The sequence below is a fragment of the Emydura macquarii genome, unplaced genomic scaffold (genome assembly GCF_026122565.2).
Source record: "Emydura macquarii macquarii isolate MOO-44397 ecotype Brisbane River unplaced genomic scaffold, CSIRO-AGI_Emac_v2 contig_2768, whole genome shotgun sequence".
NCBI classification, from domain to species: Eukaryota; Metazoa; Chordata; order Testudines; family Chelidae; genus Emydura; species Emydura macquarii.
Window position 1 is genome coordinate 37126184 of NW_027132905.1, and position 17358 is coordinate 37143541.

Consider the following 17358-nt stretch of genomic DNA (forward strand, 5'->3'; position numbering starts at 1 on the left):
GGAATGTAATAGATGGGGACTAAGGTGGAATGTTCTCTTTGTTTCCTTAAATATAATGAATCCTTTTACAAGAGAAATTGTGTTGTTTCCTCCTGGGAAAGCATGTGATGGCAGCTGCTTCTCTGACTGTCCCGTGTGTCCCTTGTTCTTAGTCGAAGAAGGGGATGGGTACGAAACCGACCACCAGGATTACTGCGAAGTCTGCCAGCAGGGCGGGGAGATCATCCTGTGTGACACTTGTCCTCGTGCCTATCACCTCGTCTGCCTGGACCCCGAGCTGGAGAAAGCACCGGAGGGCAAGTGGAGCTGCCCGCACTGCGTGAGTAACTTTAGGGTTGGCGTGAAACGGGGTAACTTTGCTGCCAAAAATCAGTTTAGAAGATAGATGGGAGCACTAACACTATTGGGGCTGTTCTTCTGCAGAGAGCAGGGCTCAGGGATTTGTCCAGCCCACTCATGGCACGTGGAATTATCCAAATCCAAAAAGAGCCTTTGTTTTTTAGCTGTTGCTGTGTGATCATCGGCTCTAAAGCCCTGTCCTGGACCACAGTGGCAGGAATTATGTCTGTGGGAAAACTTAGTTGCCATATTTGCCAGAGGAGTGGCTTACCAGAGCTAAGATTCAGGTTGGAAATGGCCTTGACTCCCAGGATTCATGCATCTAAATCTTGGCAGGTCTAATTTAGCTTCTCGGCCTCCTCAGGCAGTTGCCTGCCCAAACCGGAGCCCTCGCAGCTGAATGTTCAGGTGCTGAAGTTTGAGAACTCAGTCCCCAGGGGAAAGAGCCCACATCTGTTTGGACCCATGTTAGACATCCCTGGTCCATTGGATGGGCCACCTGGGTAAATCCTCAGCGCTCGCCTGACCCATCTTCCCTAGGAGAAGGAAGGGATCCAGTGGGAGCCGAAGGAAGAGGAGGAGGAGGAAGAGGAGGGTGGTGAAGAGGAGGAGGATGACCACATGGAGTTTTGCCGCGTGTGTAAGGATGGAGGGGAGCTGCTGTGCTGTGACACCTGCCCATCTTCGTATCACCTGCATTGTCTGAACCCGCCTCTGCCGGAAATACCAAACGGTGAATGGCTCTGCCCTCGCTGTACAGTGAGTGTTACCAGCATTTGTCCTGCCGTCCCCACTCTCGCTTCCTCCCGGGCAAGGAGTGGGGCTGAGCTTGGCCTGAGGGGTTCAGAGCTGGTACTAGTCAGGGTAGACATGCCCCTCTCTGATGGGCTCTGATCCTACCCCTCCCTCACTCCCCCCTCTAATGGGCCAACACCCGAAGCCCTCCTCCATCCCCTTTTCTGATGGGCCTGACATCGCGCCCCTCACCTCCCGCTCTGAGGAGTCTTACTGTTGTCCTCCCTGGCCGTCTCCAGGGCCTGCAGTGTCTCTGGAAGACTCCGTTCCCTGCACAGACTCGCTGCCCTATGCAGATGACCGGTTATTTCCCTGCAGCTTTTTAGATTAGGTGTCAGGTCCCATTTGATGCATCTCCTGCTTGGAGGCGCCTTCTCAGCAGAGGTAGTGAGCTGCAGTGGCAGGTGAGCGTGATTTGTGGAGCCCACGGCAGCGCTGGAGAATTAAACATGGGAATAGTGAAACACTTCCCAGCCCATTGTAATGGCACAGTCTGTCCCCAGCTGGAACGTGTGCAGCGTCGTGGCCGTTCCAACACAGCCATCCTTCTCCAGCATGCATGCAATCAGGGGATGGATGTGCCACTCGTTCAAGGTGCCCTGGGAGACACTCTCCCACTCACTGCACCCCATGTGTTTCACTCCTCTCACTCCCGCTCATTTGTTACTGTCTGACCGGTAAAGAAGAGCTTTAATTGACATAGCTGTTTGCTCCGACCTCAGAGCACAGCAATTCCTTGCAGGATTGTCCAGTCTGAGTTAGAGGTGGCAGGCAAGGCCTGGAACTGGCCTGGTTCTGGGGTTCTTTAAAATCTGCCTGGTTTGTTGCAGGATCATGGGTTCCCTTGAGTGTGGGCCTAATTTACTGCCAGGTAAATTACTGCTGCTCATCCTGCCTGAGGATTTTCCACCGTGGGAGCAGTTTCCAGTTGTGGCCTAGGCTCAAGTGGAGACCCTGTGGGGGCTCAGGATTAGTGCACCTCCTTCTCCCCCCAGCAATGCCCTCCGTCCCTGGACAGCTTTCTCCTGGGGGAATTCTGCACTGCTACACAATACAGAATTTGCGCAGAATTAATGTTCCCCACAGAATTCTATTTTTCCCTGCAAAATTTGTGATTTTCACTACAATTTTGATGGAAATCCCAAATTTCAGCTCTGTGCATGGCAGAACTTGGGCTGTCAGTCCCACTGCATCCGGGATTGCCCGGGGCTGACAACCCAAACCCCATGGCGCGCAGGGCTGACAGTGGGAGTCCCTGTCCTGCGACATTTCCTGAACCATTTTTGTCGTCTGTATTGTTATATACTTGCTGACAGGTATTTTGAAATAAATTACCAAAATAATTGAAACTGGCATGATTATATTGTGTTAATTTGACAAATAAAAATATGCAGAATTATGCAGAATTTTCAAATCGCGTGGACAGAATTTTTAATTTTGGGGCGCAGAATTTAAAGCTCCCCAAACGGGTTGGCCTGGGCAGGATCTGTGCTGTGTTCCTTCAAAGCAGCCCTCTTTGCCCCCTAGTGGACTCCACTGCCAAGCCCAGAGCTCAGGCCAGGCCCAGGGCTGGTGTTCAGCCATTGAAAAGCCAAGGGCTTGGTAGTGATGGCTTGGTCTTTCTCTCATGTTTCAGGGCTGTGCTGCTGAGGGAGAGGAAGGGGGAAGTGCTGTGTGGGGCTGACAGGGTCCATTTTAAACCATGAGCCTGTGCGTGTTTGTTATTTTTACCCTCTTTTGTTCTCAGTGCCCTCCTTTAAAAGGCAAAGTCCAACGCATCCTGCACTGGGTGTGGAGAGAGCCCCCGGCCCCCTTCATGTCCGTGCTTCCTTCGCCTGACTTGGAGTTGACTGTCCCTCCACCAAAGTCCCTGGAGGGGATCCCTGAGAGGGAGTTCTTTGTGAAGTGGGCAGGACTCTCCTACTGGCACTGCTCCTGGGTCAAGGAGCTGCAGGTAAGATGCAGCGAGGCTGGTGAGCAGGGGGCTGCATGTGGTGTTGTCCGGGGCTGGGCCTGGCACGCCTATGACCCGTTTTGACGGGTGGGGGCTGTTGACACGTAACCATCACCCCGGTTTGTTGCTCTCTCTTGGTGCAGCTGGAGCTCTACCACACCGTGATGTACCGCAACTACCAAAGAAAGAACGACATGGACGAGCCCCCGGCCTTCGACTATGGCTCCGGGGATGAGGACGGCAAGAGTGAGAAAAGGAAAAACAAAGACCCTCAGTACGCCAAGATGGAGGAGAAGTATTATCGTTATGGCATCAAACCCGAATGGATGATGATTCACCGAATCCTGAATCACAGGTGGGGGAGTGGTGAGAGCAAGAGAGGGGTGGATTACAGATTCCTATAACTCCTAGTAGGAGCCTCATGAAGATCCATAAAGAAAGAATTCAGAGTGAAACGTGATGCATTTGCCTTGCCTCTTGTTTTACTTGAGGTGTAGGGAGCGGTTCCCTCCATGTCATTAGTATGTGCTGTGTGATGTTCTCAATCCTACAGTGTTTTGGGTAATGATTTATGGTGATTATCTAGGGTTTTTGTGGGAAACTAGAATTTCTGTAGCGAACAGTATTTATATGTCAAGCCTAGATTGTGGGAAATATTAATTAAGCAACAGTTAATCTGCTTCTGCTAAGAACATAACTTGCAGCAGGGTAATTAGGGAGATGTTTGCAAAGTTACACACTCAAGCATTTCAAGTTTGGATTCTATCCACTGAATTTAGGCAGCCCAGTGCATAGGGGTCACCCAGGCTGTTGTCATGTGGTCATTTGCAGCACAGTATTGAAACACGAGAACACAAACAGCCCGGTGTCTTGATAGAAAGGGCGCTGCTTGTGTGTGTCACCAATGTCAATCCAGAACAACTCCACCGATTCTAGTGGAATTAATCTGACTTTACAGACCCTGTAAGTGAGCAGAATTTTGCCAGCAGACAGGGATTTATCGACTGCTTTGCTTCTGTGATACTCATTTGCTCCTTTTAGAGAATGTAAAGATGCAGACTCATTTCAAGGCTGTCGTCACCTTGGAAGCTTGTCACAGAGGTGAAAGTTAGGCCAAAAATGAATTGTTGCATTATTTTCATTTCTATTCAATTGCACATTAAAAATATAGATATTAAATTCTTCCAAAAGGTGGATCATGGACTTATTAAACTTTCTCCAAATACATTATTTGGATTCCTGACACCAACTAATATTTTACTGAAAAATTCATAAATTTCTTCTGCAACAGGGTGATCAGTCTTTCTGCTATTGATTGTACCATTCAGCTGCTATTACTCACCCAAACTACTCCAAATGCCAGTCCATTTCTGTGTAAGCCGTTCGTTTCTTTTGTGAGTCATTCATTCCACCCTCGCTCAAATCACATGTGTATAGAGAGGTAGCTAATACCTGCATAACTCCCTCTGATGCTAATAGGAGCTGCGAGTGAAGAGAAGAATTTTAATGAACTGCATATATGACTTCTTTTGATTGTTTAGCCCTGATATCTTCATTTATTTTTGCTGAAGACATTTCCTATGTATATGATAACCTCCTCAGTTGATATAATTTTTTTTAAGTCAAAAACCAAGGATCACTTTGTAGAACTTTTAAATTGGGAATCACACATTTCTCTTCAAAGTTGTGTGACAGGAACTCAATAAAGTTGTGTGGCTAAATCCTCTGCCAGAGTTACATTCTGTGGAAATAAGGCAGGTCTTGCCTGGTATAAATAACTAGATTCTGAAAGATTTTTGTTTTTCAGAGTAGCTGGTATGATAAATGTATAAGGAGACCTGATAAAGCTTTACAAAATAGTGAATGGCACTTCTGTTCACCCTGTACCATACTACAAGAACGGGGGGACAGTCAATAAACTTACAACTATAATAAAAGGAAATACTTTTTCACATAATGCAAATTTAGCCTATGGAACTCACTGCAACATGATACCATTGAGGCCGAGAGCATAGCAGGATTCAGAAGAGGCAATTGTATAAATGTGAGAATACCCAGAGCAACAATAATAAGGAAAAAAATTAATAAACCCCAAGAATTTTGGAAGGGATATATAAACTCTCATTCTTCAGGGCATGAGCCAACCTCTAATTAATGGGTTTTAGGAAAGGACTTTCCTTGGGGGCAGATTTATTTATTTCATAGGTGCTGCACTTTCCTTTGAAACATCTGGCACTGTTGGAGATCGGACGATGGATAAGCTCCTACGTTCTTGCAGGATCCTGCCCTGCTCTTTCTGACTTTCATTCTTTTCAATTTAAAAACATTTAATTAGTTGTCATGCTCTTTTTTTAACAACCCTTTTGTTAACTGATCTCTGAGCCGCCATGGACACATACTGCACGCTGTGCACATACTCTGACTCCACAGCCTTCAGCACTGTGCTGTTACATAAATTATTGTCCCCAACTCTAAATTACAGGCAGCACAGACACAATGAAATTGTGTGGCTTTTAACTTCTATGATTGATCGAACATACACAGTAGATTAATGGACCATTCCACCTGAAACTATCGATTCCGTCTCGGTGTTATTTTAGCTCTGCATGGACTTCATAATATGAAGGTACAAACAGAGGATGAAGTATTCAATTTCATGAAAACAGGGACATAGCAAACTATGTGCTTAGGATTGAAACTTGGCTAAACAGAGCTTGGTGCTCCGCCCGGGAATGTTCCTGAATTCATTGCCTTTGGAAGGGTAGGCCCCCATTGCTGCTAGGGTCGGTGTATTTATATCTGGATGTTTTGTGCATGTGTGAGATTTATCGCACAAATAGTCCATCTCCGGGATTCTTTCCTCCACTGGCTCTGTGTGAATCTCCTGGGTGCTGCCTGACAGGAGACTTAAACACTAGTGTTTCATGTTCTGCTGGGTGCAGAGGCCTCCGTTTCAAGGGACTTTAATTAAACTCTGCTGAGACTTGCAAGCTTTGAAGGCTTGGGGGTTTGTTTTTGAGAGCGAGACGGAGCTGTCTCATCAGGGAGATGTTGCTAATACATGGCCATACAAGTGAAACACCAGCTCAGTTATGTTACGTTACCTTATGTCATTTTAGTGATTTGCTTTTAAATATTATGCATTCTAGCTTTGATAAAAAGGGAGATGTCCATTACCTGATCAAGTGGAAAGATTTACCCTACGACCAGTGTACCTGGGAGATTGATGACATAGACATCCCGTACTATGAAAACCTGAAACAGATGTACTGGAATCACAGGTATGAACCAGAGAGGCCATGCTATCTGTAGTCTGTTGAGGCAGTATAAAGCCATGCAGATCTACAGCATGTGAGTGACTAGTGATTTTTGGTGCCTCATATTTTGAGTGAAGAAATAGAACCACCTTAAAGTGAACTGATTTTCAGGGGATGAGTGGGCTGCTCTTTCTGAAAGTCAGGCCCCTTTAAGGTGTCTCAAGTTGGGCACCCAAAGTCTCTAGTCCGCCTATCTATTTACCACCTGTAAATCTATGGTATCTAGTGTATCCACCTGTCTGTCTGCAGTATCCGTTCATTTTTATCAGAAGTAGTATTAATTTGCCTTACTGCATTTCCAAGACAATCCATTGTGCTAGGCTTTGTCTAGTTTTTAGGAAAAAATATGGGAGTGTTTTTATTTTGAGTAAATTATTACACATATTTTGGATGATTTGGATGGCTTATTCTAACCTACATCAAATGATCAGGGAGTTTCAGCTGTCACTGGGGCAGAGAAGTGTCTGTGGGGAAAGAAGGAATGGAGATTAGCTGGGAATTCTAATCCATTGTGTGGAGGCCATGAGGGAAATATCTTTCTACCTATCCAGCCCCCCTTTTCTTATCCAGGCCCTCTGTTTAATGGTCTCTTCCAGGGAGTTGATGTTGGGGGAAGATATCCATCCGCCTAAGAGGCTGAACAAGAAAGGGAGAAAACTGAAGGAAGAAAAACTAGAAAAACCTCCAGAAACTCCTATTGTTGATGTAAGTGGGGGGTCTGATTGAAGGCAGCAGCACAGGAGTATATGATCCAGCTGAGAATCCCTGACCTGCCCCCGATCTTGTCTGACCCCATTACAACTTCAAAGGGACTTCTCCTTCCTCCCAGCCTGTGGAAGGGTGTTTCTATTCCTGGCTGCTTTCTGTGGCGGGCAGAAAGGGAGACTGTGCCATGAAGCATATTGATTTCACTCTGACCTATATGACGATACCGCCGCTCGCAAGGAGAAGTGATTCTCTAGGGCAGTTCAGTCAAGACGTGGGTTAGAATTGAAGGGAACAGCAGCTGTAGAGGAGGATGTTCTGAGGTTTCGTCTCTGCTCAAGGCATGTGTGTTATACTCCCACTTGTCTGAAGGGGAGAGAGTCACATCCCTTTCGGGACCTGTTCAAGGTTCCTTGTTAGCATTCAGGTAATGCCAAGGAGACGAGGCTGTAAGATGTGCCCTGTTGGTTTGCACAGTTGTCTGAGAGCTCCTCAGAACGTAGCGGCAGTGCCAGTCACACGACTAAGATAGGATAGGAGCGCCTAAGGAACTCTATAGTTCTCTTCAGTATTCCTTGGGATGAAAGCCCAAACCTTGTCCAGCCATGGGTCCAATGGTAACTTACCAGGAGGGCAAACTCTGCATCTTGTTTCCAGCAAAGAGAACTCTTTTCAGCTGCCCTTGATTGTATTGTGGAGGAGCGGCACATAGAAATTGCAGGCCCCTACATGCAATGCTGCACCTTCATCTGAATGGCCCTGCCCCGCAGGTTTTCTCTGTTCATTCGTTAAGTAGAATGATCAAGAGGAAAGTGAGGTTCTCAGGTGTGGGACACAAAAGGGCGCACTGCTTGCTGGATCCTGTAGTCTCTGCAGGCTGCACCTCTATACTGAGGAGGAAGACTGTGTTCTGGAACTCCGTAGACTTTATCTTGATTTGGGCCTCTCTGTGTTAAAGCTTTGACCAGGAACCTAACAAACTGTAGAGAGAAGGAAAGAAAGGAGATGAATGGGCTCTGCAGTCTTTGCACTATGCTTCTTTCCCCTGCAGCCTACAGTTAAATTTGACAAGCAGCCATGGTATATCGATGCAACAGGAGGCACTTTACACCCATACCAGCTAGAGGGACTAAATTGGCTGAGGTTTTCCTGGGCCCAGGGGACCGATACGATCCTTGCTGATGAGATGGGACTTGGGAAGACGGTGCAGACCATTGTGTTCCTGTACTCTCTGTACAAAGAGGTGAGTGTCTGTGCCCATGGAGATAGTCCTTACTTACTTAGCATCCCCGGTGGGCAGCTTGTTCACCTGGAATTTGCCTTTCTGAACAGGGTCACTCGAAAGGGCCGTATCTGGTCAGTGCCCCTCTCTCCACTATTATCAACTGGGAGCGAGAATTTGAGATGTGGGCACCTGACTTCTATGTTGTGACCTACACGGGGGATAAGGAAAGCCGGGCTGTGATCCGAGAAAATGAGTTCTCCTTTGAAGACAATGCCAACCGGAGCGGGAAGAAGGTTTTTCGAATGAAAGTAAGTCCTAGCTAGCTACACTTCTGACCCAGCCTGAGACAAAGCAAATTCTACTAATGGCAAGTGAGCGAGCAAAAGATGCTATGAAAGATTAGCTGTCTTACTGATTGGGAATCTAGAGAAATTCACCTTTATAAGCCTGCTAACAAATGGAAAAAGAAACTGCTCCTAATGAGCCTCTCCAGGCATCTGTCTCTCTCCTTGGGGCTGTCTTGGGATTTGCAAACTGAGAGCATATTTACTCTGACTTCTCTGACTCCTCATGTTCATCTGGGTTCCCATTATCTCAGTTCTCATTCTGTCTTATGGCTTTGTGACAGGCTCTTTGTCCCTGGGATATGTGTTCCACCCACATACATTACCATTGCAACAGGATATTTGCTGTCTTGGGACTTTCTGCCGAGCACTCTGATGAATTGTGTCCTCCATGCCAGCATGCAGGCTCCTTCCCCATATGATTTTCTCAATTTAGCACTCTCTGAAAGATTAAGAACTGTCATTTGCTGTTTAACATGGACTGGCCTTTGAATCAGAACATCAGAGAGCAGGATTCCAGTATGGAGAGGAGGGAAAATTTTTGCACTCATTTGTGCTAGTTTAAATAGAGTAATTCTCCTGAAGCCAATGAATTTACTCAGGATTTACACCAGTGCAAATGAGAGCACAATTTGACCCGGAGAGGATGAGATTCTGAAGAAGCTGTGTCATCTGTTCTCCAAAAAGAAAAGCTGGCATTGTGTATAAATGCAGCAGATTTATGATGGACTTTAAAGATTTCTGCAGGACCCTTTTCTGTTTGGTTTCTATAGCTCCCTAATTCATTTTAATGCTCAGATGGATATAGATTTTCTGCTGGCTTGATTCATTCCTAGACTGTGCTTGTTGGCATTTTGCAGTGTGGTGCAAACCAGTCCACATTTTTCTTCACGTGTTGGGATGTGTGTAGTATATAGAAGCACTGAGGGCCAGTGGCAACCATGTCCCCTTGGTCTCTTTAATCTGCTATATTCTATCTGTTTATTTCATCTAGAAAGAAACCCAGATTAAATTCCACGTCCTGCTCACATCCTATGAGCTGATCACTATTGATCAGGCTATTTTGGGATCTATCGAGTGGGCATGCTTGGTGGTGGATGAAGCTCATAGACTGAAGAACAACCAATCCAAAGTAGGTATCTTTCATGGCCACTGGGAAAAATTGTCCTTGGATGTGCATTTGGAGTTCCAATGGCACTGCTCCATAGGAGGCTGGACTCCTCTTTTATTCCCTCTCAGTGGTTCCAGAACAGATTTACTTAGGTTGCAATTCAAAACACAGTTTTCTGCCCCTCACCTCCCCAACTCCCAAACTCCACTTGGGGTTTGAATCTCATCTGGATTATTCCTGCCGTTTACATCCTTGCTGCCGTTACGGGTCCTGCCGGTGGAACGCAGCTGGCAGCTTGGTGAGGCAGGAGGCGGTACAGAACCAGCTCGCTTCTCCGGACTTAGCAGGGGAGCAGGTGGGAAGCTGTGTCTGGGTTAGTTAAAGTCAGCAGATGTGACTCTCTGGCTTGGGGCCTGGCTGGAGGCAACGGGAGCCTGCCGGCTGTCTCTAATGAAGCTGGGGGGAAGAGATGGGAGGAGGAAGGGGCTGTTTATTTGACTGGGATGTCCCAGGGTGGGAGCAGGGGACTCTGTTTGGCGACCATCAGAGATTCCAAACAATGGTAAAAACACTGAAAAGATGCAAAGTGGATTTCTTTAAAAAACAAAAGAAAACTGGTGGTTGGGATTCAAACGCCACGGGGTGCTGCATGGTTTCACTCCGATGTGAGTGAATCTGAAGAGAATAAAAGATTGTTGAGTCCAGCAGCAGCAGTATCTTTCCAGTGTTAGGGAGGGGGCTGGCCCCGCAGGATTCATCCCCACTTGCCTCTTTATCCCCTCCATGGCCCACAATGGGCTGCTTACCTGCCCGGTTGAGAAGCCTTGTGGTAACCCCCCCATACCCTGCAGAGCCTGTCAGCACTGCTGCCAGGCCAGCCAGGAGGAGTCACCTGAGAGTGAAGTGAGCTGCTCCCTCTCCTTCCCTCTAGCTCCTTGGGCTAAATGAGCTGCGTCCTCAGGGCTCCCAAGCTCCCCTGGCTTGGAAATCAAGAGACTGAGGGGCTCCTTTCCCCTGGGGCCTTCCAGTCACAAGAAGCCCAGGGCAGATTCAGTTTGAAACCTAGTGAGATTTACTCAAGTCATGCTGGCAGGATAATCTTTTCAGCATGGCAGCCAGCGCAGCCTTGGTTAGAGGAACCCCTTCCGGTCTCACTAGGGAAAGAAATGATTCCCTGGGTCAGCCTGAATGGCTGGGTCTGGTGCCTGGTGTGTCGAAGGGAGGGAGTGGAGGCTATTACAGGCATCTGTGCACTTTGGATTAGCAGAACCCAAAGTTCTAAAATGACCAGCTGAGCAGATCTCCCCTCCTCCCCCCACCTCCAAACTGCTCCCGCCTGACTCAGCTTCTTGTCCAAGTTCTTTAGGGTATTAAATAGCTACAAGATTGACTACAAGCTGCTGCTGACTGGAACTCCGCTCCAGAACAACCTAGAGGAGCTCTTTCACCTGCTCAATTTCCTGACCCCGGAGAGGTTTAAGTAAGTTGCACCATTTCCCTTTTTTCGCAGTGTAAGTAGCACAGCAATGCACAGGCTGGCAGACCGACCGATCGACAGACTGACTGATGGCAGAAGCAAATACTCTCAGCACTTGGCTAGAATAAATAAATACACATTTTGTTTACATTAAATGCTTATAGTTATGGGATACTCCCAGTTGGGCTTTGAGCATGGCGTATCACCTTACACATCAGTCACTGGACTTGTGGGTGAAAGAGTCTTAAATTCATCCTCTTCCTCCAGATAAGGAGGCATTGGTGTTTTTGGAACTTGGTCAAGGTCTAATGTCAGAGTAGTAGGAGTAAATCCCCCCTACGTAGTACGTACCATTTCTCTGTATAGCTGTAACTACAGTCACAGGGTGGGAGGATCCTTTCATTGTATTCTATAAGAGCTCTTTTGATTTAAATCCTGAGGATATGAAATCATTTGGATTGAGTCCCCCATGACCTGCCATGTGCTACCTCATTATGGATTACTTTTACAGCAACCTGGAAGGGTTCCTGGAAGAGTTTGCTGACATCTCAAAGGAGGACCAGATTAAAAAACTCCATGATCTGTTGGGTCCCCATATGCTGCGGCGATTGAAGGCAGACGTTTTCAAGAACATGCCTGCAAAAACTGAGCTGATTGTGAGAGTGGAGCTCAGCCAGATGCAGAAGTAAGTGCTGATAACTAACTCACAGAGGGTCAGAGGTGATTCTTTGGGAAGCACAAGGGCACAATGCTGCTGGTTTCTTTCATACCATCGCATTTGTGTTTCATCCAGTGAGACTGCCGCCTATATGGAAGGCACTGAAATGTATTGTCTGTTAGGGGAGAGGCCACACACCACAATCTGCAATGAAGCATTCAGCCTTGGGAAGAATTACTGGCACTGGGTTCCTTTGGAGAGGTCACTATCATGGCAGCTCTATACAAGTTCCTCTGACAGAGGATTTGGTGAATGGAAGCTGGCCTCCATGCCCTGTGCAGAGCCTGCCACGAGAAGAAATGATGCATCAGAAGAATCTTGAATTCTAGTGGGCATTGGAAGCGTGTAACTGTCTGGAGTATGCTGAATGTTACACTGTCTAGACAGAATGCACCTGGGTTTCTCCTGGATAGTCAGAGTTCCTCTAGGTAAAATACACTTGCCCTACTGCTGAATGTGTTAAGTTCTGTGGACCTGAGTCTGCTTTCATTTACACCAGTGTAGATCTGGAGTAACTCCCCTGAGTCCAGCGGGAGTATGCTGGGTCAAGGCTAGAGCAGTTGGGCAGAAATCTGGTCTTGCATGCCTTGGTAAAATACATCAGTTTTTTGCTGACTGTCCCAGCTACGTCCCCGCTTTCCACTGACATTCAGGAGAAGCAGCAGGGAGAAGTTAACTTATCTTCCAGGAAATAGCCACTCTGTGGCACCAGTTCTTTTCACAGAGCTCACAGCAGCAGGAACATTTCTTAACACTTCACCCATCCAGCTCTTCAGGGGACTCATGGGGGCTGTTGTCTGAGAGAGCAGTGGGGTAACTCGACTGACCAGGACCTGCAGAGACAGAATCACATTTTTTAAAGCGCCTGGGCCAGGTTTTTCCTGGTGTAACTCCACTGAAGTCACTGGGATGAATTTAATCCCTTCATTCCATTTTGGCCAATCCCATGTCGGTACCTGGCCATGTTAATGATAATGCCTTTCCCATCACTATTAATGCAGGAAGTACTACAAGTTCATCTTGACGAGGAATTTTGAAGCCCTGAATTCCAAAGGTGGTGGGAACCAGGTGTCGCTGCTAAATATCATGATGGATTTGAAGAAGTGCTGCAATCACCCTTACCTCTTTCCTGTGGCTGCTGTGGTAAGTGAACTCACTTCAGAAGCTCCAGATCCATAATGGAGGTTTGCGTTGCCAAGAGCCAATGTTTCTGCTCCTTTTCTTTTCAATACACATATCCAGGGCCTCCTCCCTGAAATCACCTTAAAGGCAGGTAAGTGTTTTGGCCTAAATAGTTTGCCATGGGCATCTTCTCTCTGAAAGCCAGTGAATTTCTGATTGGAGTGCATTGCTCTGTCTCCAATGTGGCTTGCAGATTTCAGTTTGGCAGGGTTCTGAATTTGCAATTTAATGTTACAAAACCACAGCAGGTGTCTGGCCCTTTAAGCAAGTGGGCAGCCAGCAAGCTCTGTGTCTGACCTCAGACCACAACCGAGTTTCTGTTTACTCGACCATTTATAATAATCCTCTAGAGGCTGAGTCCTGCTCCCACTGAAGCTGGTGGCAATCCTCCCGTTGGCTTCAGTTTGTACAGGCTTTGACCCTAGAACGGCAAGAGTAAAGACTCCTCCACCAACCAAGAATCCACTTATAATGTTCTCAGGAGGCTCCGGTTTTGCCAAATGGATCCTATGATGGGAATTCTTTGGTCAAATCTTCTGGAAAACTGATGCTACTGCAAAAGATGCTGAAGAAACTGCGAGATGGGGGACACAGGGTTCTGATCTTCTCCCAGGTGGGTGAAGAGATTTTCTTTTCTCTTGCATTTAAAAGCCCAAAGCTCTGGGAATTCTGAATGGAAGGAGTCTCCTCCAGTATGCTATTTTATGTAATAAGTGAAAGGTGAATGCCCTATCTGCACTTCCTTGCTAGGTCGTTCTGATCATGTTAATTGTGCCAAAGGTAAAGGACCAGAATTATTTTTCTATATCTATTTCTGTACTAGGGGATTTTTATTAGATACAGATTGAAATGAATGAAAGATGGTGGCAGTGTATCTAGGGGATAGTCCAGCAGACTTTGAGAGTAAGGACCTGTGGGTTGTATTCCCAGCTCTGCCACTGATTTGGCATGTGATGTTTGGCAAGCCATTGAATCTTTCTTAACATCATTTTACCCATGTGCAAATGGAGATAATACTACTAACCATGTCCTCAAGGATTGCGGAGGCTTAATTTGTTAGTGCTTGCAAAGCACACTAAGAAGCTCATATAAAAGGTGCCTTATAATTTCAGTTATTATCCCAATAGCTTATTGGTAATGTTACTACTATTTAAATGCAGTCAGATTCTGGGGGCTCTGATTTGGAATTGGGGGTGACAGCCTTGCAACTATGCACATAGACCCAAACAAGACCTCTAGGTAGCGCAAATAGTCCCTCAGCCTTCTCACCCCGAAATGTGTGACACGGTGTGGAGAGAATGTCTGGGGGGGGGGAACACTCTGACTCCTTCTCCTTTCGGGAGCTACGTTTCCAGTGGTGACATCTCATTTTCCACTGGCCAAAACCACTTTTTGTTTTCAGGGACAATCTCCCTCCAAGTTTTGCATTTGTGTGCCCCCTCACCTCCTGTCCTCTGGACCCCGGGGCAGTGTGTGCAGCAGCTTACGGTGGGATTCTCTCTCTAGATGACGAAGATGCTGGATTTGCTGGAGGATTTCCTGGAGTATGAGGGCTATAAATATGAGCGGATAGATGGAGGGATCACAGGAGGCCTGCGCCAAGAAGCCATTGACAGGTTTAATGGTACGCTTTTTTAAAAAAGAATACAAAAAACCAGAGCTTCCAGACATGCATGGTGCGGGCAGCATATGCCAGGAGCAATCTAGCACACAGTTTGAATGTTGTGGGGGGAAGTGTTCAGATGGGGAGCTGCAGGATCTTTTTTCTCCTGTCGGTGTAGCTGCATTAGTGACGGGACCAGGGCATAACCTGATGTCTGATAGGCTGATTACTGGCATCTCGTGAATGGGGGCACCAAACTGGCTCATGTGAGTGGCCATGTGCTTTGTGTGGTTAGCGACGTCCCTGCACATCTGCAATTGGCACTTCCCAAAGCTAGCATTTCGAGATGCTCCCCTGGAGAAGCCTGGCCTTCCAAGTGTAGCTAGCACCTGAAATAGGCCACGGACAAGCTGGAGACTTGGAATAAGCCAAAACATGAATCCAATTATTTGTTTCCACAACTCCTGATCCACGAGTGCCGAACTCACCCAAGGGGAGCACTGCTGGGCAGGGTGCAGATAGGGACGTCTGAGAGCAAGGTGGTTACCAGTCTGTCTGTAATGAGTGAGGCTCCGTCTATGCTGTGAGCTCGCGAGTCCCAGCTCACCTACACACTGTTGTGCTAACTCTCATCGAGCTAGCGTGCTACATATAGTCATACAGCTGAAAACTTGGCAGATGTTCTGGGCTGGAATTTCCAAAAGTGCAGCAGCTAAGCCAGCCAAAATGCCTGTGTGCAATCCGATGGATTGCTGTGCAGCTGAGATCAGAATCTGGCTATTTGTCTCCACAAAACCCTGCATTTGCTCATGAAGTAGGTAATTGCATGCCCAAAAGGGCACACAAATGCTGTGCCAAAGTGGGTTTTGCAGGCATGCCTGTCGTGCTCACATTTGCAAATCCTGTGCTGTGCAGCTAATGTGGGGATGTTTTTAAAGATGTTGACTTAGATGCTTTTAATCATTTCACATGGTTGAATCCCAGGGTGTTAACGCCAGGTGCTGCCCAGTCTGAAAGACTCATGTTTCTTTTAAACGTCTCAGTGAATTTCCTAGCTTCCCCGGAGCTCTGGAATTTTATTTTTTTTCAGTAACAGATTTCTAGTGGCTGACACATTTGATAATCTGTCCCTTTCCTGTCTGAGCATCCTTAAGTCTTCTTTTGGTTTGTTTTTTTGTTTGCTTAGACTGAATGCTCCCTTTGTTTTATAACCTAAGCACAATATTCTGCATTTCCAACTAAATCAAAGCCCCTTTCAGTCTCACCTTTTGCCACCTTGTGGGTTTCTCTCATTCAGCTCCTGGTGCGCAGCAGTTCTGTTTTCTTCTCTCCACTCGAGCTGGTGGTCTGGGCATAAACCTTGCTACGGCCGACACAGTCATTATTTATGATTCCGATTGGAATCCGCACAATGACATCCAGGTTTGTTGCTTTTTCTTTTCCTTACACTAGAACGAGTACGTTCCGGTTGTGTCCTCCCTTTTGCATTTCCTGTACGCTTGCTGGCACTAAGTGTATATTTAAATAATTTTTTCCTCTAAAGAGCTGCTGATGCTTCTTGGAAAATTTAGAAAGGCGTGGCTCCATTTAGAAGCCCTTCTGCATCCTCTAGTATTGCTCTGGCCTCTTTCTTTTCTATGGCAGACATTTTTCTTGAGAATAGGGTCTTTGTTCCATAGGATTCTCACTTCATCATGCTGCTTATTCCTCATCACAAGTCATCCTTCTCCATTTGGAATGCTCCTGTTGTTGTTTTCACATCAGCCACTTATGAATTCCCTAGCTGATCATTCCAATCTCGGGTGGGCAATAAGCAACTGGAGTAGAGGAGACTCCTAAGAAACAAAGCAAATGCGCTTAGTAATAATGGAAAAGTGAAAACGCTGTATAGATCCTGTTTCCAGGTGAATGGTGCTGACAAAGAGAGAAGAAAAATCAACAGAAAATGCTTTCACCCTTCAATTACACACAAGCTTTTAAACCCTCCAGTGAGGTTTGCTTCTCTGTTAGAAGAGAGGGACGGAGGATAAGGAAGTGCAGGGCATGTTTGCAGCTGGCAGATTCTTGACTTAGCTCGCCCTTTACAGCTCGTCCATTGTTCCCCATTCCCAGTTCAGCCTGTAATGCCCGCAGATATGGACTGTAGACGCAGCCTGTCTAGAGTTCCATTGTCCGTGTGAGATTACGGGGTTCCTGCACTAGGAGATCTCCCAATCTGTGCCCCTGCGACATGTTGGTGATGTTGGCCACATGGAGGGAGGGGTCCATTTGGTTGTTGAGACCAAGGATCAGTCAGATTAGGCCTAAAACGCAAACATCACTGTCAGTAATTCCCGAGGCGCTGTTCCCCACAGGCGTTCAGCAGAGCTCACCGCATCGGACAGAACAAGAAGGTGATGATCTACCGCTTTGTGACAAGAGCCTCTGTAGAGGAGCGCATCACCCAAGTGGCCAAGAGGAAGATGATGTTGACCCACTTGGTTGTCCGTCCAGGGCTGGGCTCCAAGTCGGGCTCCATGACAAAGCAAGAGCTGGATGACATTCTGAAGTTTGGGACTGAGGAGCTCTTTAAAGATGATGTGGAAGGT

At 46.9% G+C, this 17358-nt stretch overlaps 1 protein-coding gene across 6 annotated transcripts in view; it reads left to right on the plus strand.

The window, feature by feature from the left end:
- Nucleotides 1-17358, plus strand: part of CHD5 (chromodomain helicase DNA binding protein 5) — a 77956-nt gene that overhangs the window by 35219 nt on the left and 25379 nt on the right. For all 6 annotated transcript variants that reach the window (XM_067567081.1, XM_067567078.1, XM_067567080.1 and 3 more), the window contains 16 exons: nt 153-319; nt 880-1098; nt 2882-3088; nt 3232-3443; nt 6238-6369; nt 7002-7110; nt 8162-8353; nt 8443-8643; nt 9674-9811; nt 11149-11270; nt 11779-11952; nt 12987-13128; nt 13649-13780; nt 14674-14791; nt 16068-16192; nt 17125-17356. In XM_067567081.1, the coding sequence (XP_067423182.1) occupies nt 153-319; nt 880-1098; nt 2882-3088; nt 3232-3443; nt 6238-6369; nt 7002-7110; nt 8162-8353; nt 8443-8643; nt 9674-9811; nt 11149-11270; nt 11779-11952; nt 12987-13128; nt 13649-13780; nt 14674-14791; nt 16068-16192; nt 17125-17356 (2622 nt within the window). The remainder of the gene's footprint in view (nt 1-152; nt 320-879; nt 1099-2881; nt 3089-3231; nt 3444-6237; nt 6370-7001; nt 7111-8161; nt 8354-8442; nt 8644-9673; nt 9812-11148; nt 11271-11778; nt 11953-12986; nt 13129-13648; nt 13781-14673; nt 14792-16067; nt 16193-17124; nt 17357-17358) is intronic.